Source organism: Chiloscyllium punctatum, chromosome 7 (genome assembly GCF_047496795.1).
Source record: "Chiloscyllium punctatum isolate Juve2018m chromosome 7, sChiPun1.3, whole genome shotgun sequence".
Lineage (NCBI taxonomy): Eukaryota > Metazoa > Chordata > Chondrichthyes > Orectolobiformes > Hemiscylliidae > Chiloscyllium > Chiloscyllium punctatum.
In genome coordinates, this window is record NC_092745.1 from 67,140,108 (window position 1) to 67,167,199 (window position 27,092).

The following is a 27,092-nucleotide window of genomic DNA, read 5'->3' on the forward strand; positions in this document are numbered from 1 at the left end:
TATGTTTATTTGGGCATTTTTTAAAAAATGTAAATTTTCCAATGACTTCACACCTACACAAGGTGACCTTATCTTTACTGTTCAGCTGAAATATATTCAATACTGTTTTTTATATACAGTGGTGCCGATGCAAGCTGTGGTCATCATACTCTTTCACAGTCCTTTCATTCAAAAGAAATGCTGTTCCCAAATATTTACATTTGATATTTCAATGCCAAATTAAGTCCTGTAATATAACAAAGCTATACAGTAAAAATAATTCTCCATTTAATATTTTTTGCTATAGGTATAATAGTCTTTGACTAAATTATCAAATTGCTCGTTGTATTGATAATGGAATATTTTTTAAACAATCCAGTTATGCATACCAATTCATTAGTAATAATCAACAAAATTCTGCAAATTTCTTCATCTTTTTGGAAATTCTAGCGACAAAAGTAAAGACCAACAGATTTTTCATCTGGTGTTGTTTAATTCTTGCACTACCCAGATAGAGGCAGTGTTGCTCTGCCTAAAATAAAAACTAAATCTGATCTGATTCTCTCACAGAAAGAACGTGAAAAAGGTTCCAATCTAGCATTCATGTTCCGTCAACCATTTGCCGCTGGGAGAGTCTTCAGCATCAGCATGCTAGATACACTGCTGTACCAGGTAGTGTTTTTCATTGTTATTATTAATAAAATAAATCCACACACCAACAGATTGCCATCAACCCTAATGCATAATGGCATCAGCTTAATGTGCCTTGGAATATTGCCAGATCATGAATTCTGATAATTCTATACCTGTTCTGCAGATTAGTATCTGCTCTTTTAATCAGACTGATTGACATCTAGTTTTGTTTAACATTCATCTAATAAATCAACAGCCCAAAATGTTGTTACTCGGCTGAATATAATCGAGCAATCCAAGCAATGGATTAAGATCTTTGACTCTATCATATGTCAAAATAACCTCCTAACAAGGTTTGATTTGATATTTGTTACTTTACCTTCTACAGATAAAAAAGTCATCCATCTCTATTTGGACAGAGACTCATTGTTACTGTGTCAAAGCTGCGAAATAGATACCTCAGTCCTGATAATTCCTTTCACCTCTTCTTCAAAAGTCTGCATGATTGTATATTTATTTGTGACTTGGTTATAAAATGTTACTGCATCCTTTGGGAACGGGTATTGGATTTCTATCCATTTGTAAGATTTAGCAGGATTAGAAATCTGCATACACTGCCTGAAAGTGAAGAATGTTTGAGCTCGTTACTGTGAGATCACTTCAAGTAGTGATTTCTGCAGGCAGAGGTTCCAGGCAGTCTTTAGTAGGGGTGAAGGTGGTCTCACCCGTCAGCTATAGATCTAGGAAGAGTGCCAAATCACCACTTTTCATGCATACTTGCTACATTAAGTGCCAATCATGTCCTTAACTGGACAGTGGCGAGCCTTCGCTCAAAGCAAGGATCCTGGGAGCATAGGTGTCTAAGAGCTACTGGTCAGTCAGACACTAGCAACTCTTCAGTAATGAACAGTTGCCAACACAGTACCAACCCGAGCCCTAATACTGGACCCCAGGCCACAGGGAAGCAATGGGAAGAGGGTATTTAGAGTGGAGGGGGTCAGCAATAAGGGTTAGCTCTCATCTTGCTCCCCCACTATTCTACATTAATTGCTGGCCTAATTATTGACAGGGCAAGAAGGCTCTGGATTAGTGGTGCTGGAAGAGCACAGCAGTTCAGGCAGCATCCAAGTAGCTTCCTCAGGGCAAGAAGGCTGTCTAGGAGCCTTCCTTAACTGACTTATTCTCACTGATCTCCCACTGACTTAATCGACATGGAGGTGGGAAGGGAGCTGGGTGCCCAGTCGCCACCTTCCAATCTGTTCATCATAGGGGAGGGCATTAAATTGCAGTTGTTGTCTCTGAACCTCCAGCAGCCTGTCCTCTGATGTAACGGAAGGCCAACGATCCAGCTTATTCATGTCCATGTTTCATTCCCGGCTTTTCCAGTGCATCCCTAACTCTGGGGGAGCATTGCGAATGTGTTTCAGTTCCAACTCGTCAGTTCCAAATCATGTTTAGTGAGAAAATTTCAGAGGAGCATTGTAACAATGCATAAATTATAATTGCATTATTTCAGTTAATAAAGGATTGAGTTTCTAATTCAGGTATATAAAAAAAATTATATCATCATGCTGTCAAAATCCTGGCTGTGTCATTGCCTACCAAGTGGCATCTCTTGGCATGGAACAATGGCAGGAAATACTGTGGCTCCAAACTTATATTTCTGGTAAATGTTATTCTTCATAATTTCTTCCCATCCATCACAGACAGTTGACATTCTCTTACACAATCTCACATCAAACCTTAACTCAACCCCACAGGAAAGCCATGATAACAGTGCCATATCTTATTTTATTATGGACATTACATTTTACCTTCAACCAAGATGATGACCAAGGTTTAGCAACTCTTATTTGACAACAATTTATTTCCTGTTTTGTCCTGGTTCATCTCTGTCAATCTAACTCTTCAAAAGTTCCAGCTGGGTCAGTTAAAATAGCTATAACCTTCCATTCACAGTGTAAGGGTTTGGTATGCAAACATGTCTCATTTAAAAAATGTTTAGAAATATAGGATTGAACCAGACCATTAATTATTGCATTCTCTTTATCCTCTCGTCGTAACTTTGAACAGTGTCAGAAATTTGACATGCCATTTAGGATAAAGTAAGCTGACTACATCGACAAGAGTGGGTGCTGGAAAAGCACAGCAGGTCAGGCAGCATCCGAGGAGTAGGAAAATCGACATTTTAAGGGCTGATGCTTGAAACATCAATTCTCCTGCTCCTCGGATGTTGCCTGACCTGCTGTGCTTTTCTAGCACCACATTCTCGACTCTGATCTCCAGCGTCTGCAGTCCTTACTTTCTCCTGATTCCATTGACACTCTATCCTCTGCCTTAACTATTAATTTCTTCCAAAAACCATTTGTAAAATGCACTGCAGCGACTACCCAGGATTCTTTGACAGCACCTCTCAAGTTCACAGCAACTACCACCTACAAAGTCGGGGAATACCATCAACTGCAAGTTCCTTGCCAAGTCTCAGACCCTCCGGACATGGAAACATATTGCCATTTCTTCACAATCACTGTATCAAAATTCCGAAACTCCCTCTTTCACAGCATTAGCAGAGTGGCATCACCACATGAATTGCAGCAGTAACAGAAGGCAACTTATCATCTGCCACTTTCTTGGGGACCCTTTGGGATGGGCAGAATATACTGTCTGTGCCAGTGATACCCAAGTTCCTGTGATTTAAAAATAGAAGTAAATACACCTATCACTGCAGTAATACCGTAAATGTCTTTAAAACAAGGTATTTGTCATTAAGTACTGAAATCTGACTAACTTCTCAGATGATTGATTCTTTTTTAGTTTGTTATTACAGGTCGTTCTGCTATAATGCGACAGTTGTGTCCCTCTGTAACCTCACGCTATAGAAAATCACGCTGTAGTAAATCACGAAGAGAAAATCACTACATCCACTCAGTAGAAAGTTCATATTATCCAAAAAACACCTACAATTTGTCATAGCCAATTCATGCTGACGAAGCGAACATTATGGCACAATGGCCTGTATGGGTTTATAACGTATCCATGGACAATGACAGGGGGTCATTGTTGAATTTCCTGCTGGTGGGGCAATTTAATTATCTGCTCATGTTAAGCACACTTTCATACGGCCTGTAGGAGTAAATAACAATTCGCTGTGGTAGGTGTTTCCATTCACATTATTATTTAAATGACTGTTTTCATTTTGCTTGCAGTCATTTGTGAAGGACTACATGATCTCCATTACAAGACTGCTTTTAGGACTAGATACCACTCCAGGTTCAGGATTTCTCTGTGCAGTAAGTTCTGTTTTTACATTCTTGCAAATCCTAAGGCATAAATGGTTCCTTAAGCATTTGTTACATTTCTTTCTGAATGTTTTATTGTCTGAAGTCCTGTTTCTCTAGAATATTCATGGTTCAAATTACCCCTAAATGGAGGATCAGATTTTTTGGATCTCTGTCAGCTGCATTTATCATGTGTTGCCGACCAACCTAGAACAGTTAGGTATTGTACTCTGTTGCTGTCCATAGATGTCAGAGTTGGACTCTGTAAAAAAAAATAAGAGAAGTAATAATAGCTCTTGAAATGTGGGTTCAGTAGAAGATCTCAAGCAGAGTGGCACAGCGCAAGTATTCTAGACCTGTAACCCAGATGGATCAAAGCCATCTGCTGCTATTTAGTTTTACAAAAATATTCATTCTTGGCTGCCAGTTTACTTGGTTGGCTGAACTATTTGTTTGTGATGCAGAGTGACAGCTAAGGTTACCCTAAAGGACTCTTCTTCTCAACCTCTCCCCTTGTCTGAGATATGGTGACCCTTGAGTCAAACTAACCACCAATCATCTCTCTGTCATAAGAGAGCAGCCCTATGGTGTGGTAAGACTGTTTGCCTTTTGCCTTTATGGCAGAGGAGACTCCGAATCTACAGAACAGACAGAAAGACAAATATGTGTGTTGCATCAGAAGTGTCGAATGTTAGAAAATATTTGCCATCCTCTAATCTCTCTCACTCTCTCTCTCTTTCTCTCTCTCTGGCAACGTTTTGTATTTCAGTCTCATTAATAATATTGTGGTTGCTGCTCTTATACAATGGGGAGAACAAACACATGCAATGTTGAAATAAGAGAATTTGCAATCACATTACTACCTTTCGGAAGACCAAAAATAGTAAACCTTCAGAGCTCCTCATTTTTCTCAGCTTTTCTTTTAATTTATTCAGAAATTAGAATATAAATTTGCTTTTGTTTTGCACGCATATTCACAGGCTGAGGGTACTGAACTTCCAAAAATTCACTTCCAAAAAGTACCAAGCAGACGATTTCCCTTTATTGCCTGTTTGGCATCATCTAACAACACTTGCTAATTGATCTCACCATCCCATTTAGTCTTTCAATCCTGATGGCATTGCACACTCTGCATCTTGGCCCTTAAAAGAAAGAATCACTATTTGGCAAATTTTATTGGTTTTATTAAATCTTAAGTGTGAATATTTGTGTGACTGAGAAATGAGATTCTTTGCTGGTTTTAATTCTTCAGAAATTTGCATTCAATAATAATCAGTGTTAAGCCCTGGATGGTAACTAAGCAACTGTATGTTCTAGTCGGCCTTGCTGATGTTGCTGAATAAATTGTCACGATTTCTTAGTGGCCAGAATAATATTGTATACCCACGGTGTTTTAAAGACTACTTTCATCCCAGTTGCTCTGAAATCTCAAATTGGTTCTTTGAATTATATATTATTTTTAGCTAATTCTGTTCCCATTAACCAGATATTATGACCCTGAATTTTCTCTAGAGTCTTTCTATAACTCTTGAGAGAGTTGGGCAGAATCTAATGGAAAGCAACAGGAAGTCAGCTGCCCTGTTTCCAGCATTAACTGTTTGACTTTGTGAGGGACCTGTAACAAGAAGGAGGTGACTCCTATTGTGGAGGACCGGGAGGGGGAGAGTTAATAGACAGGGGTCATAAATCCAAAAGTGGCATGATGTATTAGTCTCTGAACATCAATGGGGGAGAGTTTCAGGATTGGTGGCAGAAAACCAAGACTCCCAAAGTTCATGTAATAATATAGCACTGAAGGAGATTTCAGTGACCTTGCCTGCACTGGATCTTTGAAAGAACAACCCAGTAATTGGCAAAAAAACTGGTTGTCCTTTACAGTTTCAAGACATTACCCACCAGAGAAAATGTTTGCAATAAATCTGTAGCAGTGCTTCTACATGAGGAGCCATTATGGAGATAGCTTGCATCTTAGTGTTGGCAGCTGAACCTGGGCTCCTGAGTGCCCAATGGCAGGTAGATGGGGTTCTGGCAGTTGGCAGAGAGTGGGCATGAAAAGATCTTTTTCAGGATGACAGCCAGTGATGAGTGGAGTTCCGCAGAGGTCAGTGCTGGGATCACAACTGTTCATGTTATACATTAATAATCCAGATGATGGAACTTGAGGGTGTTGTTGCTAAGTTTACAGGTGATGGAAAGATAGGTTGAGGGACAGGTAGTATTGAAGAGCTGTGGAGGCTGCAGAAGGACAGGCTAGGAGAATGGGCAAAGGAGTGGCATATGGAATGCTATGTACAAAAGTGTGCAGAGGCATAGACTATTTTCTGAATGGGGAAAGGCTGCAGATGTCTGACGTATAAAAGGACTTGGGAGTCCTGGTTCAAAATTTTCTCAAGGGTAACATGAAGGTTCAGGTGGCAGTTAGAAAGGCAAATACAATGTTAGTATTCATTTCAAAAGGGCTAGAACACAAGAGCAGGAATGTACTGCTGAGGCTGTGTAATACTGAGCGGGTTTGGACCCCCTATCTAAGGAAATGTGCTAGCCTTGGAGGGGATCCAGAGGAGATTTCCAAGAATAATCCTGGGGATGAAGGCCTTGACATGTGAAGAGCAGTTGAAGACTCTGGATCTACTCAATGGAAATTAGAAGCATGAGGGGGGGAGTGACTCAATGATTGTGGATGATTTCTAGGTACTATCACAGGATGCATGCTTCAAACACCAGAGATATTTAATGGTGAGTCTACTTACTTGTCGATTAATTAGGGGAATCTGCGTCTACATCATTGGCAGAAGCTTCTCCCTGACGTTGGAAGCTTGCAGCAAGTAAAATTCTGTTCCAGTCAGAGAAAACAAACAGTGCATCAATTACAATACGTGCTCCTTGTAACAATAATTTTTTTAAAATGTAGTATTAAGTAATGTTTCACATCATTGCATTTTAATGCAATATAATGCAGCATTGAGGAAACAAATTCAGTTTCTTTCATTGTTAGGGCATGTGTTGTTTGCAGCAGTAATAAAACTAAGCGGAGACCACAGCACCATGGTATAAAAATTGATTTTATTCAGCAGCATGAAACTGAGGTCAGTGCCTCTGGATTTATGTGCAGCATTTAATTTAAATGCATTTCTTCCGTGCTTTTATATCCCACTACGTCTTATCTGAAGGATCAGGAAGGATGGTTGAAAAAATTGACTCAGCCAACCTCCCATCTCCTTTCCTACTGCCAACCCTGGCCAACAGTTTCAAAATCAATTGAGAGCAGTGTGTCACGCAACTAGTCTTTTCAAAGCTCACAAGAATGATGACTGGCTCAAACTTCACAAAATACACAATTGGTTATATTGCTAAGTACATTTTCTAATCAGTTGTGATCACCTAGAATCAGTTGAGAACTCTGACAATTTTAATGGTGGGTTCTCATTATTTTCGTGGGAGTGCACTTTTAGGCTCCATAACATTCTGCCTTCCTGTCTGACAGTGCCCTCATCCCTAGCAGATCTGCTTCCTTTCACCCATATATTGTCATGTGTTAGAGTAGGGAGCTTGGACCCAGGCGACTTAATCGTTGTCTGCAGCCTCATTGCCCTCACACTCTGATCGAATCATCTTTTTATCTTCTCTGCTTTCAGTCAAACAACCCAAGCCTCTCCAGCCTCTCTGTCTAACTGAATTTGACCATCTTTGGTGTCATTCTCATAAACCTCCGTGGCCTAAATCTCTTTCTTCCAAATTATTTTATACAAAATTGGACACAGTACAATTACAACATTTTAAAAGGCATCTGGATGGGTATATGAATAGGAAGAGTTCAGTAGGATTTGGCCCCAATACTGGCAAGTGAGACTGGATTGATTTAAGAATTCTGGTCAGCATGGACGAGCTATACTGAAGGATCTGTTTCCATGCTGTACATCTCGATGACTCAGTAGTCCAAGCTGGGAACAAACCAACAATGTACGATAATGTTATTACTTTTGTGAAACCAAGGATCCTCTATTTTGTTTTAATAGTTTTATCAAGTAGTTCTGTCACCTTTGAGGATTCGAAAATGTGAAAACCTGGCTCCGTCTTCTACACCACACGTGGAAAGAGCCAAGGGTCCCAGAACTCATCCCGAGGGGTCAACACTGAGTACTTTCCTCTAGTTGTATTCCCAGACCCAGGCTGAATTTTTTTCTCAGTGATTTGGGTCAGTGTCAGTTTCAAGCACTTCCATGAAGGGTTTCTCTCCATGAGACCCAGGGAGTTATCATGGTGCTCATGATGTATGCGCCTTGCCTCCAGGCTCTGACCGCACACTGTCTTGCACTCTCCAACAGCTGATGGGACATTGTGGGTTTCCTGCTGTTCACTCAATGTTGAAAGCCCAGCTGTGCATCAGCTGAAATGCTGCCAGTCAGGAATTGCCTTTCTCAGTTGCAGCATAGGAAGTATTGCTGCAGAGTTGGCTGATGGGAAAGTTTACCTACAGGAACCTGGAGGTTCTAGTGGTGGTGAAGAGGGACATGTTCTTTCCTCAGGACTGCCAGTGGAGACCACAGTATCAGACCTCACCAGCCTGGTCTGAACTTCCACCTGGATCATTGCTGTACCTATGGTATGGAGGAATACCCAACATTACAGGAAGAAGATTAATTACCCTCTGGTACAAAGCTAAGTACCACTGCCCTGTCTCTGCCACCTCACATTCACTGTTATCTTGCAATTCCGCCCATTTCCCACCAAGTTGCTCATGCTATTCCACTCCCGCTATTGCATGCAATATCTTCCCTCCCTCCCTCTCACCCACTCTCCATCTCTACTATGCTTGCAGTCCCTCACCCTGTTGAAGTTCAAACTGAAGAGGGTGAGCTTCCATCTGGACAGGACAATCTTAGCATGTTTGGGCCCTCTGGCCAAACTCTGCCAGGGCCACTTGCCCAAAACTCCAAAGGCTACAGGCTCCATTATGGGCTAGGCTTCTTCCACTCTGGGACGACTGTACCTGGACACATTGGGAGGACAAAGAAGGCATTCTAAAGGTACATGGATGGCACAAGGCTTTGTGAATAGAGTAACCAATTTGTAATCATATGCTTCGAGCAATAGCTCTGTGATCATTTTGAGTGTAGCTACAAGAATGAACGTAAAGACAGTTGGCATCCCTAGCATCACACGATGGTTCTAACCCTGTCTGAAGGTGAGCTGTCCTTCCCATAATGCCCATACTAACACAATACGTTGACATGATTGAATGGAAATCAGGTGTTGTGAAAGCTTCCATCAGGTTGTAGCCTTAGCTTTTATTTAACAATAGGAAGAGTGAAGAAAGAATAAAATGGTAAGCAACATTTGCATTTGGAATTAATCAAGGGAGACTGGCCTCTTACTGTATTTACAGTGAGTTAAAACTGACCTCACCCAATTGAATGCAGTTGCCAGGCAAGTTGTGTTTGTGTTGTTACAGCCAGTGATGCTGTGCAGTAACATGGCAAAGCTGATGTCCTTGCGATGCACATCCTATTTTTCCTACTTGGTATAAAACTGGTGGGAAACCATAGTCGAACCTAGTCAAAGTTTACCAGTCGTATTAGTTCCTAAACTAAATTGAGCAACAAGATTCTGCATAGTCTACAGAAAGCTGAATGCCATCATGAAAACAGATTTGTACCCAGTTATATGTCCAGCTATTTTCTCTTGTTGGGTTCTATCCCCACCTATTGTTTTCTCCGTACCCCCTGCCCCTCACCCTATCTTCTGCATAAAAATCAACATTTTTCTAGCTGCCATCAGTTCTGAGGAAGGGTCACCGGACCTGAATCGTTAACTCTGATTTCTCTCCACAGATGCTGCCAGACCTGCTGAGCTTTCTCAGCAATTTTGTTTTTCTTTCTGATTTATAGCATCCACAGTTTGTTCAGTCTTTATATGAGTGGAAAACTGTGTTGATAGGTTTGGCAGTGCCTCATTCCTTTCCAAGGTTAATCTATTCAATGCCATCAACATCAAAGGCTAAAGAAATATCCAATTCTGTCACACCAAATGGGCTATACCAATGTCAAGTTGTGGCATTTGGGTTTAAGAATCCATCAACTATGTTCCAAAGGCCTATTAATCATGTCACAGTTGAGGTCCGTAATTTTGTAATTTATTTAGATAGTGTCATAATGTATAGTGAGGAGTGCACATGAAACAGTCGGCAGATCTGTTTAAGCAGTTACAGTTGGTTAGCTTAGGAACAAATATAGGTAAAAATGAGTTTGTGAAACCGAGTAAGTTACCTAAAGCATACTATATGACAAGGTAGAGTGTTGCCCCAAGTGCAACAAAAAGTGATAGAATTCTCTATTCCTAAAAATGAATTAGAAGTTATGGGAGTTTTTTTGGAATATAGAACATAGAACTGGACAGCACAGGAACGGATCCTTCGGCCCACGATGTTGGTGCCAAACATGACGCCTTCTTCCAGCCCTTCGTGCATATCCCTCCATTCCTTGCCTGTTTATGTGCTTATCTTAAAACCCCTTTAAACACCCCTATCGTATCTGCCTCCACCACCACCCCTGGTAGTGCGTTCTAAACATTTACCACTCTCAGTGTAAAAGAAAACTTGTCCCTCACATCTCCTTTGAAATTTTCTCCTCTCACCTTAAATGCATGCCCCTAATATTCAACATATTAATTCTGGGGGAGAAATATTCTGACTGTCAACCTGATCTATACCTCTTACAATTTTATAAACTTCTATCAGGTCTCCCGTCAGCTGCACTGCTCCAGAGAAACCAACCCTGGTTTTTCCAGTCTCCCCTTACAGCTCGTACCCTCTAATCCAGGCAGTTACCTGGTAAACCTCTTGTGCACCCTCTCCAAAGCCTCCACATCCTTTCTGTAAGTATGTGGATTTTACGAGAAATCTGTGTGTTGCTTCAGCAAAACAGCTGTATCTTTACAAAAATTTGTAAAGGAAACTGTTAAAAGTGGCGTGGTCAGCAGGAATGGCAGGCTGAAGGCAATCCTAACAAATGAATCAGTTTTGGCCAGCCCTAATTTCTCTGGACTCATTAAAATGGTGATTGATGCTACTGACTTGGGAGTTGGTGCAGTCTTAACACAGGGTGATGAGTTGGGATTTGAGGAGCCAGTGGGATGCTACTCAAAGAAACTAAACCAGTATCACTCAATCATGCGGGCAAAAGACATTGGGAATATTCTTGGCTCTTCAACACTTTGAAGTCTGTACCGGACATGGTAACAAAGAAACATTAATTTACTCTGATCATAATCCGCTGGCATTCACTGAACAATTTAAAATTTTAGCTATGACACTATTTAGATGGAGTCTTTAGTTTTGAGCATTTAATATAAAAAATTTTCACATTGTTGGCTGAGATAATGTAATTATAGCTGTACTGCCTTGATGTAAGATGATAGAGTAAGCTAAAGGTTCAAGAAACGCTCAGGATGTATAGGCGGGGGAGGAAGGATTAATGGATGTAAGTCCTGAGTTTTGTTAGTTGTGTTGCTCGTATCTTGTGATGAAGTGTATTTTTTGAATTATGGTATAAGATGTGTGGAGGCATATAAAGATTGCAACTTTCTATGTTAATTATGATTGTGGACTGACTTGAGAAAAGGATTGTTTTACATGAATGAAGAAATTAGGGCTGGCCAAAACTGATTTATTTATTAGGATTGCCTTCAGCTTGTCATTCCTGCTGACCATGCCACTTTTGACAGTTTCCTTGACAAATTTGGTAAAGGCACAGCTGTTTTACTGAAGTACACATTGAAAAAGTAAGTTACTGAAAGCCTATGGGTGTGGCAGTTACATTGCTGCTTTGTTCAAGCAGCTGGGGAAATCTTTTCTTGGTCAGACCAACACCAAGGGATGTGCAGTCAGCCGGCAGCTGATTGGTTTATGGAGTTGTGACCAGTAGTGGATGCCAAAGGCCATCAGCCTGACAACAGTTATCAGATTGGCTCCTGCCAGAGAAGTGTGGAGTGCTGAGAGGGCAGATGGTGTATGTATGTGTGTGTGTGTGTGTCTCTCTCTCTCTCTCTCTTTCTAACCCCCCCTCTCCCACCAGTTGCTGCAAGCTGTAGATTATAACTAGTAATGCAGAAACTTTATGGTGCTGCACCTCCAAAGACCTGAAGGAAAACTTCAGAGAACTGGATCGCTTGGGAAACAAAAGCTCCACTCCGTTGAATCCTGAGGATTGGCACCTTTGAACCACTTCCCCACCTTTCTTTCCCTCCATCCAGAACATTCATTTTTCTTTGAGTTATCTATGTGTATCTGCAAGGTAAAAACAATGACTGCAGTTGCTGAAAACCAAATACTGCATTAGTGGTGCTGGAAGAGCACAGCAGTTCGGGCAGCATCCAAGGAGCAGCAAAATCGACGTTTCGGGCAAAAGCCCTTCATCAGGAATAAGGCAGTGAGCCTGAAGCATGGAGAGATAAGCTAGAGGAGGGTGGGGAGAGAGTAGCATAGAGTACAATGGGTGAGTGGGGGAGGAGATGAAGGTGATAGGTCAAGGAGGAGAGGGTGGAGTGGATAGGTGGAAAAGAAGATAGGCAGGTCGGACAAGTCCGGACAAGTCAAGGAGACAGTGCTGAGCTGGAAGTTTGAAACTAGGATGAGGTGGGGGAAGGGGAAATGAGGAAGCTGTTGAAGTCCACATTGATGCTCTAGGGTTGAAGTGTTCCGAGGTGGAAGATGAGGCGTTCTTCCTCCAGGCGTCTGGTGGTGAGGGCGCGGCGGTGAAGGAGGCCCAGAACCTCCATGTCCTCAGCAGAGTGGGAGGAGGAGTTGAAATGTTGGGCCACGGGGCGGTTTGGTTGATTGGTGCGGGTGTCTCGGAGATGTTTCCTAAAGCGCTCTGCTAGGAGGCGCCCAGTCTCCCCAATGTAGAGGAGACCACATCGGGAGCAACGGATACAATAAATGATATTAGTGGATGTGCAGGTAAAACTTTGGTGGATGTGGAAGGCTCCTTTAGGGCCTTGGATAGAGGTGAGGGAGGAGGTGTGGGCACAGGTTTTACAGTTCCTGCGGTGGCAGGGGAAAGTGCCAGAATGGGAGGGTGGGTCGTAGGGGGGTGTGGACCTTACCAGGTAGTCACGGAGGGATCGGTCTTTGCGGAAGATGGAAAGGGGTGGGGAGGGAAATATATCCCTGGTGGGTGGGGTCTTTTTGGAGGTGGCGGAAATGTCGGCGGATGATTTGGTTTATGCGAAGGTTTGTAGGGTGGAAGGTGAGCACCGGGGCGTTCTGTCCTTGTTACGGTTGGAGGGGTGGGGTCTGAGGGCGGAGGTGCAGGATGTGGACGAGATGCGTTGGAGGGCATCAATAACCATGTGGGAAGGGAAATTGCGGTCTCTAAAGAAGGAGGCCATCTGGTGTGTTCTAAGGTGGAACTGGTCCTCCTGGGAGCAGATACGGCGGAGGCGGAGGAATTGGGAATACGGGATGGCATTTTTGCAAAAGATAGGATGGGAAGAGGTGTAATCCAGGTAGCTATGGGAGTCGGTGGGTTTGTAAAAAATGTCAGTGTCAAGTCGGTCGTCACTAATGGAGATGGAGAGGTCCAGGAAGGGGAGGGAGGTGTCAGAGATGGTCCAGGTAAATTTAAGGTCAGGATGGAATGTGTTGGTGAAGTTGATGAATTGCTCAACCTCCTCGCGGGAGCACGAGGTGGCGCCAATGCAGTCATCAATGTAGCGGAGGAAGAGGTGGGGAGTGGTGCTGGTGTAATTATGGAAGATCAACTGTTCTACATAGCCAACAAAGAGACAGGCATAGCTGGGGCCCATACGTGTGCCCATGGCTACGCCTTTGGTCTGGAGGAAGTGGGAGGATTTGAAGGAGAAATTGTTAAGGGTGAGGACCAGTTCGGCCAAACGAATGAGAGTGTCAGTGGAAGGGTACTGTTGGGGACGTCTGGAGAGGAAAAAGCGGAGGGCTTGGAGGCCCTGGTCATGGCAGATGGAGGTGTAGAAGGATTGGATATCCATGGTGAAGATGAGGCGTTGGGGGCCGGGGAAATGGAAGTCTTGGAGGAGGTGGAGGGCGTGGGTGTGGAGGGGAAGATTTTCCTCATGAAGGGTTCAACAATGTGAGGGCACAGATTTATGTGAATGAGCAAAAGTGGTATGTGAATAACTTTATCACATGGCATGTGGTTATATTCTTGAATGCACTGCCTGACAGTGAGGTGGAAAAAGGTTCAATTGAGGTATGGGAAGGGAATTAGTTATTTATTTAAAGTGGAACAGTGTGCAGTTATAGGAAGAAGATAGGAGAACGGAATTGGGTGAATTGCTCATATGAAGAGCCTGCACAGAGAAGCTGAGCTGAATGGCATGTCAGTGCTGTAACATTTCTGTGCAATAGATAAATGAGATCTGTATGCAAAAGGATTTCCACACGTCCTTCATGTGTGTGGGTGTAAATTATTTTTATTACTTTCTAATAGAGCTGGACAATGAATCCTGAGTGCAGGGGTAATTGTGTTTCCTTTGTTATATTAAAGAGTTGCTGGCTTACTCTTCGAACGTAACCTAACTAACCAGTAACACCACAGTCAACTTACTTGTTTATCAGGAAGAAGCTCAGCTTCTTTAAGCTTATGCTCAGATTTGGAGCTACTTTTAGAAAATGGATGTTCAAGGCAATTGCAAGTCAGCATTAAGGAACAACCAATATTCAAAACTGCTGTAGGAAAGACAGCATTAAAATAGTGTGATATCCACTTTCGTGCAAATCATATTGATCATGAACCTACAAACAATGTGTTGTTTTCTTGATCTTCAACATTTGACTCTTACTTGCCTTAATCTTTGGGAAATTAACAGCTCCTCTAACTACACCAACAGATCATGGATTTTTGACTTATTTAAGTTATGGGAGAATAGCATCCACTACAATGCATTGGCGATGGTTTATTGAGTGCAAACTAAAATAGTTTGCACCAACACGAAGGTTTTTATGTAAATCCAGAGTGAAGGCATGATTTTAATCTTAATTTCCAGTATACCCTTAACACTGGAGTGAAGCAAGGCTGCCTTGCACCAGATACATTGTAAATGCACAATAAGGATGATTTTTTTGCTTTTGCTGGACTCATTTAGTATCAATATAACACAATCATCGTTCGATTTATTAGACTACATTTATTATCTCACATAATGGGTGAGACCTTCAGACATTTTCTGAGGTTGTGACTGAAAGGAGATGGTACCACGGTTGCCCACCAAAACGATCTTACCAGCGGGAGACAATTGAAAGCTAATTTCTGGAGGTGCTGTTAAACTAAGAACTGTGGGTGGGGCATGTACTTGGTTTGGATTCCTGATGAAGGGCTTTTGCCCGAAACGTCGATTTCGAAGCTCCTTGGATGCTGCCTGAACTGCTGTGCTCTTCCAGCACACTAATCCAGAATCTGGTTTCCAGCATCTGCAGTCATTGTTTTTACCGAATATGTACTTAGTTTGGGCCAGTGGGATGGATTGCAGAGTTCTCCTGCGAGCAGCCCCACAAGGAGAGATGGGCACTGCTTCTGGAAGCAGAGTTGTCCTGCGAGCAGCCCCACAGGGAGAGATGGGCACTGCTTCTGGAAGCAGAAGGACACAAGTTCTAGGAAAATGGTAAACTTATTTAATGGCTGCAGTTTTGGTGAAGTGGAAACTCTCTGCAGGATGGCCCCAGGGCCCATTGATGGGGAGACATGAGGCTGGGAGATAGAAAAAGGCGGCTTCTCTGCAAAGCTCCGAGTGACCTGCCAACCTGCTACTGTCAGTCAGCCTCTGACAGTATTCCCAACTTCCTCCCAAGTCGCTTGTCAATTGACACCAGTTGGTTACTGACCATAGCCAAAAGTAGGCGCTCCTGTTGCTTACCCATCTTCGGCAAGACTAGGCTGGAGGACCAGCCCGTCAGGTGGCATGCTCTAATGCATTATGTTCAAAGCACCTCAACCATCCATCTCCAAAACCATCTGTATTTAACCAGCAAGATTTCACCTCACACTGCATTCTAAGATTAGCATGGCACTTTTAAACTGAATGCAAATATGTATGTCATCTTTTAACTGCATTGATTAATTTGTCAATTATTTTAATGTGATGGGGCACATGATAATACTTAATAAAATTAAACAAGCTGGAGGGAAATCTATACAAATAACACATGCTGACTGAGTAATTATTCTTTGTAAGATGAAGGAGTTTAACTTGTGACCTCCATAAGACTAGATATGAATACTGTTGCAACTCTTTAAATGCATTAAATAGCAGATTTTCCAGTCAACAGTTTGCAAATCTATTTTAAATTTTCTTTTACATCCTTATGGTCATCAGCATTTAAGATGATTCCTATTCTTCCTAGACAATACCATAGAAAATCCTATGAACATGAGCAACAATGATTGTACTCTGTCCAAAATTTGGATCCATTGACTTTATTGGCACTGAGTTTGAAAATAGGCAGCCAATGGAACACCTTACTATTGTGCAATACCACTCAGGATCAATTTTGTGTCTCCCTGTTAGCAGTTAGGGGTACATTCAGCTTGGTTGGCTGGATGGCTGGTTTGCAATACAGAGCTGATGCCAAAATAGTGGGTTCAGTTCCCATACCAGCTGAGGTTACCTTGAAGAGCCCATCTTCTCAATCTCTCCCCTTGCCTGAGGCATGGTGACCTCAGGTTAAAGCATCTGAAAAGAGAGTTGCCCTACGGTCTGGTAGGACTATGATAACTTTCCCTTCTTCGCATTTGATCCATCCAACCAATTAACGCCAACCCAAATCCACAATCCAAAGCATCATTTTGTAACTGCATATTCCATTTGTTACAAGAAAGCCTTACTGAGACATTTCTTGGGGACCTACGTGTGGATGAAGCCTTTTGAAATGCTTGCAATTTCACACGTGAAGAATATAGTGTGAGGGCAAGATTTTCTTCCACTTTTACCAAAGCTGTAAAAGCTTAATTGAAGTTTTTTTATTTAATTTCCAATGTATGGGGAATCCTTCTTCCTCATCAAAGCTACTTAATAATGAGTGAGTTATGAAAGTCAGCTTCAAAAGTGAACTGACAGATGTGGGCTGCAGTTGCCGAAAGCATAAATGGAAATGTAATGAAATTGTGTTATTTTAAAGTTGATTGATGTTTGTATATGGTGATGGAGAACATTCATTTGACATAGAAACAAATGTTTCTCTCACTGCCAGAACTGATTTGCTGGTTGCCCACTTGGCATTGCACTTTCCCAGATCATTCAAATTACAATCCTTTTTGAGGGCTTCCTGGTCAACTAGGGAGCATGGGCCTTTTTTTTTCCAAAGGGGAGGGTTTGTAATTTAAGGGGCAACAACATGGGTTACCAGAAGTCAACAGCATCTTCTTTGAGGTTGCACAAACCACAGGAATAAGGAAGGCTGCTCCCTGAGCCGCTCACTTCAGGCTGGAGTTCCTGCTCTGGGGACTGAGGGACTACAATGAAGCTGATCTCACCCAAGGACAGCAGGAAGACAGCGTACTCTGTCTTACAAAACAGGTGTGGATGGAAATGTGGGAAGGAGTCAGCAGTGGAAATGACATACTTCCCAACTGGAGACAGTACGCTAAGAGGATACAGGAGGATGAACAATGTGAATGACTCAGAACATAGAACAGTACAGCACAGGACAGGAGCTTCAGCCCTTGATGTTGTGCCGACCTTTTATCCTACTCTGAGATCAAACTAACCAACAACCTTTCAATTTACTACCATTCATGTGCCTACCCAATCGCTTAAATGTCCCTAATATATCTGACTCTACGACCATTGCTGACTGTTCATTCCACACACCTACCACTCTCTGTGTAAAGGACTCACCTCTGACATCTCCTCTGAACCTTCCTCTAATCATCTTAAAATTTTGTCCCCTTGTAATAGCCATTTCTGTCATTTGTCCCCATTAGTTCCCACACCGTAACATCCCAGCATTCACTTGCAAAGCACATTTCAGGCTGATACAGCTCCATCCATCTGTAATCATTGGACAGTCATCTGAGCAGCCAACCCTCTCACACTCTCCCTCAGCCTTGTGCTCTCTTGTGTCCGCACTACGTAGTTACCCTCCAAAAAGGGCAGCCTTTCCTCTCCCTACACATGCCACTGGTAACACTAACACCTCTTCATTCTGATTCCTTGCAGGAGAAGGCAGGGCAGGTGACTGAGGTGTCAGTGGGGCAGCACTTTAGGGCCAGCGACCATAATTCTATTAGTTTTAAAATAGTGATGGAAAAGGATAGACCAGATCTAAAAGTTGAAGTTCTAAATTGGAGGAAGGCTAATTTTGATGGAATTATCCAAGAACTTTCAAGAGCTGATTGGGCGCAGATGGTAAAGGGACGGTTGGAAAATGGGAAGCCTTCAGAAATGAGATAACAAGAGTCCAGAGAAAGTATATTCCTGTTAGGGTGGAATGAAAGGCTGGTAGGTATAGGGAATGTTGGATGACTAAAGAAATTGAGGGTTTGGTAAAGAAAACGAAGGAAGCATATGTCAGGTATAGACAGGGTAGATCAAGTGAATCCTTAGAAGAGTATAAAGGCAGTAGGAGTATACTTAAGAGAGAAATCAGGAGGGCAAAAAGGGGACATGAGATAGCTTTGGCAAATAGAGTTAAGGAGAATCCAAAAGGTTTTTACAAATACATTAAGGATAAAAGGGTAACTGGGGAGAGAATAGGGTCCCTCAAAGATCAGCAAGGCAGCCTTTGTGAGGAACCACAGTGGATGGGGGAGATACTAAATGAGTGTTTTCCATCAGTGTTTACTGTGGAAAAGGATGTGGAAGATATAGAACATAGGGAAATAGATGGTGACATCTTGAAAAATGCCCATATTACAGAGGTGGAAGTGCTATATGTCTTGAAACACATAAAAGTGGATAAATCCCCAGGACCTGATCAAGTGTGTCCTAGAACTCTGTGGGAAGCTAGCGAAGTGAATGCTGGGCCTCTGATTAGGGATAGTCAACATGGCTTTGTGCGTGGGAAATCATGTCTCACAAACTTGATTGAGATTTTTGAAGAAGTAACAAAGAGGATTGATGAGGGCAGAGTGGTAAATGTGATCTATATGGACTTCAGTAAGGCATTTGACAAGGTTCCACATGGGAGACTGGTTAGCAAGGTTAGATCTCATAGAATACAGGGAGAACTAGCCATTTGGATACAGAGCTGGCTCAAAGGTAGAAGACCGAGGTTGGTGGTGGAGGGTTGTTTTTCAGACGGAGGCCTGTGACCAGTGGAGTGCCACAAGAATCAATGCTGGGTCCACTACTTTTCATCATTTATATAAATGATTTGGATGTGAGCATAAGAGGTATAATTAGTAAGTTTGCAGATGACACCAAAATTGGATGTGTAGTGGACAGCGAAGAGAGTTACCTCAGATTAAAACAGCATTTTGATCAGATGGGCCAATCGTCTGAGAAGTGGCAGACAGAATTTAACTTAGATAAATGTGAGGTGCTGCCTTTTGGGAAAGCAAATCTTAGCAGGACTTATACACATAATGGTAAAGTCCTAAAGAGTGTTGCTGAACAAAGAGACCTTGGAATGCAGGTTCATAGCTCCATGAAAGTGGAATTGCAGATAGATAGGATAGTGAAGAAGGCGTTTGGTATGCTTTCCTTTATTGGACAGAGTATTGAGTACAGGAGTTGGGAGGTCATGTTGCGGCTGTACAGGACATTGGTTAGACCACTGTTGAAATATTGCATGCAATTCTGGTCTCCTTCCTATTGGAAAGATGTTGTGAAACTTGAAAAGGTTCAGAAAGGATTTACAAGGATGTTGCCAGGGTTGGAGAATTTGAGCTATCGGTAGAGGCTGAACAGGCTGGGGCTGTTTTCCCTGGAGCGACTAAGACTGAGGGGTAACCTTATAGAGGTTTATAAAATCATAAGGGGCATGGAAATGCTAACTAGACAGTCTTTTCCTTGGGGTGCGACAGTCCAAAACTGGAGGGCATAGATTTCATGTGAGAGGGAAAAGATATAAAAGAGATCCAAGGGGCAACTTTTTCATGCAGAGGGTGGTACGTCCATGAAATGAGCTGCCAGATGAAGTGCTGGAGACTGGTACAATTGCAACATTTAAAAGGCATCTAGATGGGTATATGAATTGGAAGGTTTTGGAGGGATGTGGGCCGGATGCTGTCAGGTGCGACTAGATTGGGTTGGGAGATCTGGTCAGCATAGACAAGTTGAACTGAAGGGTTGTTTCCATGCTGTACATCCTTATGACTCTGACCCAACTTGGGAGATGCCTCGGCAGGGTTGGGGGGTGGGGGTGGAGGGCGAGTTTGACCTGCAGTGAAGGGCATCTTGTTGACCACTGGTGATCATGTGCCAATCTGCTGCAAAGGAGATGGTCAGCCGTGAGTGCCCAGACTGTCTGAGGCACTGGTGTTTGGACATGTCATGAGAGTTGAATCTCTGCCTGTAGACCATGTGTTGGGGACCTTGGCATCTCTCTGCGGGGTCTCAGTATCCATTCCATTCTGACCTTCTGAGATGCATGCTACTGGAGGCAGGTGATGCTGGTGAAGGCAGGTGGTGTTACATCTGCTTTTGCTCCTGCAGGAGCTCTTGACAGTTACACGGTCTCTACCCTTGACTCTCAACAGAGATGGGAGATGCAGTTACATAAGCTGCAACCCATGCCCTGCAGTAGCAGAGGAATTCAGCTGGAGGGGGATGAAATACTGGACCAGGTGAAATACCATTCTGGAAGTTGTAAATCACTTCTCAGCTGGTGCTAGCACTTTGAGAGGTGGAGGTGTTTTGAACAGCAGTCTGTCAATGACCAGGATTGGAGCTCTTACTGTGTAAATGGCTTAAATTCTGCTACACCTTCAGCTTCAGTGAAGAAGATCTTTTCACTGTGTCCTCATCTCAATGATCTGAGCAAGTGGCTGACTGGTGCCCCTGTCTGGAAGATATTGGATGCTAAGTTAAAACAGGACCTAACTGGCTTCTTAACTAACTCATTGATCCCCTAGTTACTCAACTAACAGATCAAAGGGTGTTCCCCACTTGCCTTGCGTACCGTCCAAGGTAAATGCAGCAGAGGGCAGGATCGCATCATGACCCCAACCTGATAACTTGGACTTTCAGACCCTGACTTCTACCGAGCCAAGCCCCAATGGCCTGTGAAAACTCTGCCCAGGATGACAGGCAAAGAATTCAGTGTGAATTTCATGGTATTCCCACTTGGTAATAATGAAAGAAGAACTAAGTTTGCAGCAGCAAGAGCAGATGAGGCCTTCATAAGATGGCTGTCGCAAGATTGTTGGTGATGAACTGGAACCAACCATTCTTATTCCTGTGTTTATAATGCACTTGGGACTGAAGAATGTAATGTTGTTTCATGTGGCGCATAAAGAAGATTTTGTTGTTATTGTATTGCATGTCTTTAGTTTTGACTACTGTTTTCTTTTCAAATACTTTCTTTCTCTTTCTGAAGACGACCTGATGAGGTACAGTTTCACAAGGAGTGAACATGTTCTGTTGTTCGCCTAAGGGTGACATTGAACCCCCAACTATGAATGTCTGCAGGCTGCTCAATCAGGACTAAGCCTAACCATGCCGTTGTACTGTGTCTATACGAATACTTAAAGCATGAGTCGCTGAAGTCAGGAACCCTCCCCAATTATTTTTTTTTAATTTCAAAAATATACTTTATTCATAAAATATCTTGATGATCTGTACAATTGGTCATGCCATACATATGTAAACATTCCATTTCTTTGCAGACAGAGATCGAGTAATCGTTCGTATATACAGGTCTATCTGTTTACTATCCATATATTTAGCTGAGGCTTCAGTGTGGCCCACTTACTGCGTGGGGCCCCTGTGCTTAGGCAAGCAGACGTTATATGGTGGTCTTTCCTCACCGCGCCTTGGCGGCAGCTGCCCTAAGCTTCAGCGCGTCCCTCAATACGTAGTCCTGGACCTTGGAATGTGCCAGTCCACAACATTCAGTCAGGGTCAGCTCCTTTAGCTGGAAGATCAACAGGTTTCGGGCAGACCAAAGAGCATCTTTCACTGAGTTGATGATCCTCCAGGCAGGCACAGTTGATGTTTGTCTCGGTGTGCGTCCTGGGGAACAGACCGTAGAGCATGGAGTCCTGCTTCACGGAGCTGCTTGGGACAAACCTCGACAAACACCACTGCATTCTTCTCCAAACTTCCTTTGTATAGGCACATTCCAGAAGGAGGTGTGTGACAGTCTCGTCCCCCCCGCAGCCGCTTCGAGGGCAGCGTGCGGTGCGGCTGAGAGTCCAGGCGTGCATAAAGGATCTCACAGGCAGAGCCCTTCTCACCACCAGCCAAGCTATGTCTTGGTGCTTGTTGGAAAGTTCTGGCGATGAGGCATTCTGCCAGATGACTTTGACAGAGTGCTCAGGGAACCGCTCGATAGGATCCGCCCTCTGCTTTTCCCGAAGGGTCTCAAGGACACTACATGCTGACCACTTCCTGATGGACTTGTGGTCAAAGGTGTTTTTCTTCATAAATTTCCCCATGAAGGACAGGTGATACGGAAAGGTCCAACTACTTGGAGCGTTCCGCGGCAGCGAGGCCAAGCCCATCCTTCGCAACACTAGGGACAGGTAGAGCCTCAGTACCTAGTGACACTTGGTGTTTGCGTACCGGGGATCCATGCACAGCTTGATGCAGCCACACACAAAGGTGGCCGTCAGGGTGAGGGTGGTATTGGGTGTGTTTTTTCCCCCGTTGTCCAGATCTTTGTTCATCGAGTCCCTTCGGACCCTGGCCATGTTTGATCTCCGTATAAAATGGAGGATGGCCTGAGTGGGAACTTTACTCAATTATCCCTCTGTACCATTGTGGTAGATAACTGCTGTCTTAACGGGAAGCAACCAGTTCAGCCAAGACAGGGGATGAGCTGAAGCCCTCTTCTAGCTTGCACCATTTTGTTTTGCAGTCACTAACCTTCCTAAGCAGTGAAGGATCTAATATTTAATTGCTAAATTACCCCGAAACTCTTTGCAACAGCAATTGTTTGTTGCAAAACTTTATATTGTTTAGAGCTGTGCCAATACTGTGGAATCAAAGCCAGAGCTTGTTCTGTTCCACAGCAGCGAATCAGGTGAAAGCTAAATTGTATGCTGGTGTTCTGGCATGTGAATTTAATATTCGACTTTTAATATTATTGGTTAGCTGTGACAAGCTCACATAATGTTGGAGCATGGAAGAGAAAGTGAGGACTGCAGATGTTGGAGATCAGAGCTGAAAATGTGTTGCTGGAGAAGCGCAGCAGGTCAGGCAGCATCCAAGGAACAGGAGAATCGACGTTTCGGGCATGAGCTCTTCTTCAGAAATCATGAAATATGATTGGAGCATAGGCTGTTCAGCAAGAGTAACCTGTAAAAGCAATTTGAAAAGCATGATTTCGAGTTAGTGTTTATTTGTAGGGACAAAACAACCTTGATTATCTGAATGAGACGGGTGGGGAGTATTATGTTCAGATAATTGATCGTTTGGATTACTGATCTGATCGTAAACAAGCAGTAATTTGAGTTCCGGTTAACGAACATACTTCGGTTATCTGGCAATGCACACTATAATGCTGCCAGGCTGGTAACAATGCTGAGTTCTGGATTAGTGGTGCTGGAAGAGCACAGCAGTTCAGGCAGCATCCAACGAGCAGCGAAATCGACATTTCGGGCAAAAGCCCTTCATCAGGAATAAAGGCAGTGAGCCTGAAGCATGGAGAGATAAGCTAGAGGAGGGTGGGGGTGGGGAGAGAGTAGCATAGAGTACAATGGGTGAGTGGGGGAGGAGATGAAGGTGATAGGTCAAGGAGGAGAGGGTGGAGTGGATAGGTGGAAAAGAAGATAGGCAGGTCGGACAAGTCAAGGAGACAGTAACTGAGCTGGAAGTTTGAAACTAGGATGAGGTGGGGGAAGGGGAAATGAGGAAGCTGTTGAAGTCCACATTGATGCCCTGGGGTTGAAGTGTTCCGAGGCGGAAGATGAGGCGTTCTTCCTCCAGGCATCTGGTGGTGAGTGAGCGGCGGTGAAGGAGGCCCAGGATCTCCATGTCCTCGGCAGAGTGGGAGGGGGAGTTGAAATGTTGGGCCACGGGGCGGTTTGGTTGATTGGTGCGGGTGTCTCGGAGATGTTTCCTAAAGCGCTCTGCTAGGAGGCGCCCAGTCTCCCCAATGTAGAGGAGACCACATCGGGAGCAACGGATACAATAAATGATATTGGTGGATGTGCAGGTGAAACTTTGGATGTGGAAGGCTCCTTTAGGGCCTTGGATAGAGGTGAGGGAGGAGGTGTGGGCACAGGTTTTACAGTTCCTGCGGTGGCAGGGGAAAGTGCCAGAATGGGAGGGTGGGTCGTAGGGGGGTGTGGACCTGACCAGGTAGTCACGGAGGGAACGGTCTTTGCGGAAGGCGGAAAGGGGTGGGGAGGGAAATATATCCCTGGTGGTGGGGTCTTTTTGGAGGTGGCGGAAATGTCGGTGGATGATTTGGTTGATGCGAAGGTTTGTAGGGTGCAAGGTGAGCACCAGGGGCGTTCTGTCCTTGTTACGGTTGGAGGGGTGGGGTCTGATGGCGGAGGTGCGGGATGTGGACGAGATGCGTTGGAGGGCATCTTTAACCACGTGGGAAGGGAAATTGCGGTCTCTAAAGAAGGAGGCCATCTGGTGTGTACTATGGTGGAACTGGTCCTCCTGGGAGCAGATACGGCGGAGGCGGAGAAATTGGGAATACGGGATGGCATTTTTGCAAGAGATAGGGTGGGAAAAGGTGTAATCCAGGTAGCTATGGGAGTCAAGTCGGTCGTCACTAATGGAGATGGAGAGGTCAAGGAAGGGGAGCGAGGTGTCAGAGATGGTCCAGGTAAATTTAAGGTCAGGGTGGAATGTGTTGGTGAAGTTGATGAATTGCTCAACCTCCTCGCGGGAGCACGAGATGGCGCCAATGCAGTCATCAATGTAGCGGAGGAAGAGGTGGGGAGTGGTGCCGGTGTAATTACGGAAGATCAACTGTTCTACATAGCCAACAAAGAGACAGGCATAGCTGGGGCCCATACGTGTGCCCATGGCTACGCCTTTGGTCTGGAGGAAGTGGGAGGATTGAAAGGAGAAATTGTTAAGGGTGAGGACCAGTTCGGCCAAACGAATGAGAGTGTCAGTGGAAGGGTACTGTTGGGGACGTCTGGAGAGGAAAAAACGGAGGGCTTGGAGGCCACCGACATTTCTGCCACCTCCAAAAAGACCCCACCACCAGGGATATATTTCCCTCCCCACCTCTTTCCGCCTTCCGCAAAGACCGTTCCCTCCGTGACTACCTGGTCAGGTCCACACCCCCCTACGACCCACCCTCCCATTCTGGCACCTTCCCCTGCCACCGCAGGAACTGTAAAACCTGTGCCCACACCTCCTCCCTCACCTCTATCCAAGGCCCTAAAGGAGCCTTCCACATCCATCAAAGTTTCACCTGCACATCCACCAATATCATTTATTGTATCCGTTGCTCCCGATGTGGTCTCCTCTACATTGGGGAGACTGGGCGCCTCCTAGCAGAGCGCTTTAGGGAACATCTCCGAGACACCCGCACCAATCAATCAAACCGCCCCGTGGCCCAACATTTCAACTCCCCCTCCCACTCTGCCGAGGACATGGAGGTCCTGGGCCTCCTTCACCGCCGCTCCCTCACCACCAGACGCCTGGAGGAAGAACGCCTCATCTTCCGCCTCGGAACACTTCAACCCCAGGGCATCAATGTGGACTTCAACAGCTTCCTCATTTCCCCTTCCCCCACCTCATCCTAGTTTCAAACTTCCAGCTCAGTTACTGTCTCCTTGACTTGTCCGACCTGCCTATCTTCTTTTCCACCTATCCACTCCACCCTCTCCTCCTTGACCTATCACCTTCATCTCCTCCCCCACTCACCCATTGTACTCTATGCTACACTCTCCCCACCCCCACCCTCCTCTAGCTTATCTCTCCATGCTTCAGGCTCACTGCCTTTATTCCTGATGAAGGGCTTTTGCCCGAAACGTCGATTTCGCTGCTCGTTGGATGCTGCCTGAACTGCTGTGCTCTTCGAGCACCACTAATCCAGTATTTGGTTTTCAGCATCTGCAGTCATTGTTTTTACCTTAACAATGCTGAGTTGCCTAATGCCATTTTTACGGGACGTTGAGATCTTGATCAGATAATCTGAAATTTGGATAATTGATGTTTGGATAATCAAGGTTGTACTGTATTTGATAAAATACATGTGCTACATAAAGAGTGTTAGACGGGTGATACTGTCAAGCCAATTCTTCACTATTCCTACAATACTGCTGGAACCCATCACTTACCCTCCTCAATAATGAAAGGTGTTCACAGCAACAGCAGCGAGGTCACATGCCAACAGTCTTAGTTTGAAATATAAATACAAATTTGTATCTGTGGACAGACATCCATTTTGCTACATGAGACTTATTTATGTTTTCGTTCTTGACATATTTCAACAAATAGCCTCTTTTAGGAAGATGTTAATAAGTTGTCAATTAAATTAGTGTCATAATGGATTTTTCTCGTAACAGGAAATCCATTTCAAAAGTGCCTTTAGTGTGTAGGCAATTAAAAGCCATCTAGCTCCTTTAGAATTATATTTCTTTTCAAATATTAATGGTTAAAGATATTGGGTTAACAGTTTTACAGTTCATTGTATGCATTAAGAGTCTGCACATCACATGGCTTTCATCAACTTTTCACTTTGTTTGCAATACTATCAGAAAGTTTTGAAATTCATGCCTGTAATATCTAAAATTTAGATACTTGCAGTTGCCTTTCCTAGTTTTGGTAAGGTCTGCTTTATCCATGCAACCTCCTTTAACACAGGATTCTTTTAAACGTCATGTTAGCTGTGGCTGAAACTGAATCTCATTTGCAGCAGGCTTCAAAACTGTTTAATATCTCATAATAAGTGTCTCTGTGATTTCTCCATGTTTTCACAAGGGTGATTGTTCCCCACAAAAGGATGAGGGAATAGTTTGATTCCATTTTTATGTTAAAATCAGCTGATTATCCAAAACAAAATCTTTGGGAGAAATACATTTTCTTTATTACACAAATCCTATTGGGTCACATAAGAGAGAGGAAATTTAAATTCCCTTGCTCAGTGAG

The 27,092-nt window shown here is 43.8% G+C and overlaps 1 protein-coding gene across 2 annotated transcripts in view; it reads left to right on the top strand.

Annotated features, from left to right (window-relative positions):
• The window catches only part of LOC140479765 (potassium channel subfamily T member 2), a 723,557-nt gene that overhangs the window by 511,382 nt on the left and 185,083 nt on the right, over positions 1-27,092 (top strand). For both annotated transcript variants that reach the window (XM_072573900.1, XM_072573901.1), the window contains 2 exons: positions 550-651; positions 3,819-3,902. In XM_072573900.1, coding sequence (XP_072430001.1) covers positions 550-651; positions 3,819-3,902 — 186 coding nt within the window. The remainder of the gene's footprint in view (positions 1-549; positions 652-3,818; positions 3,903-27,092) is intronic.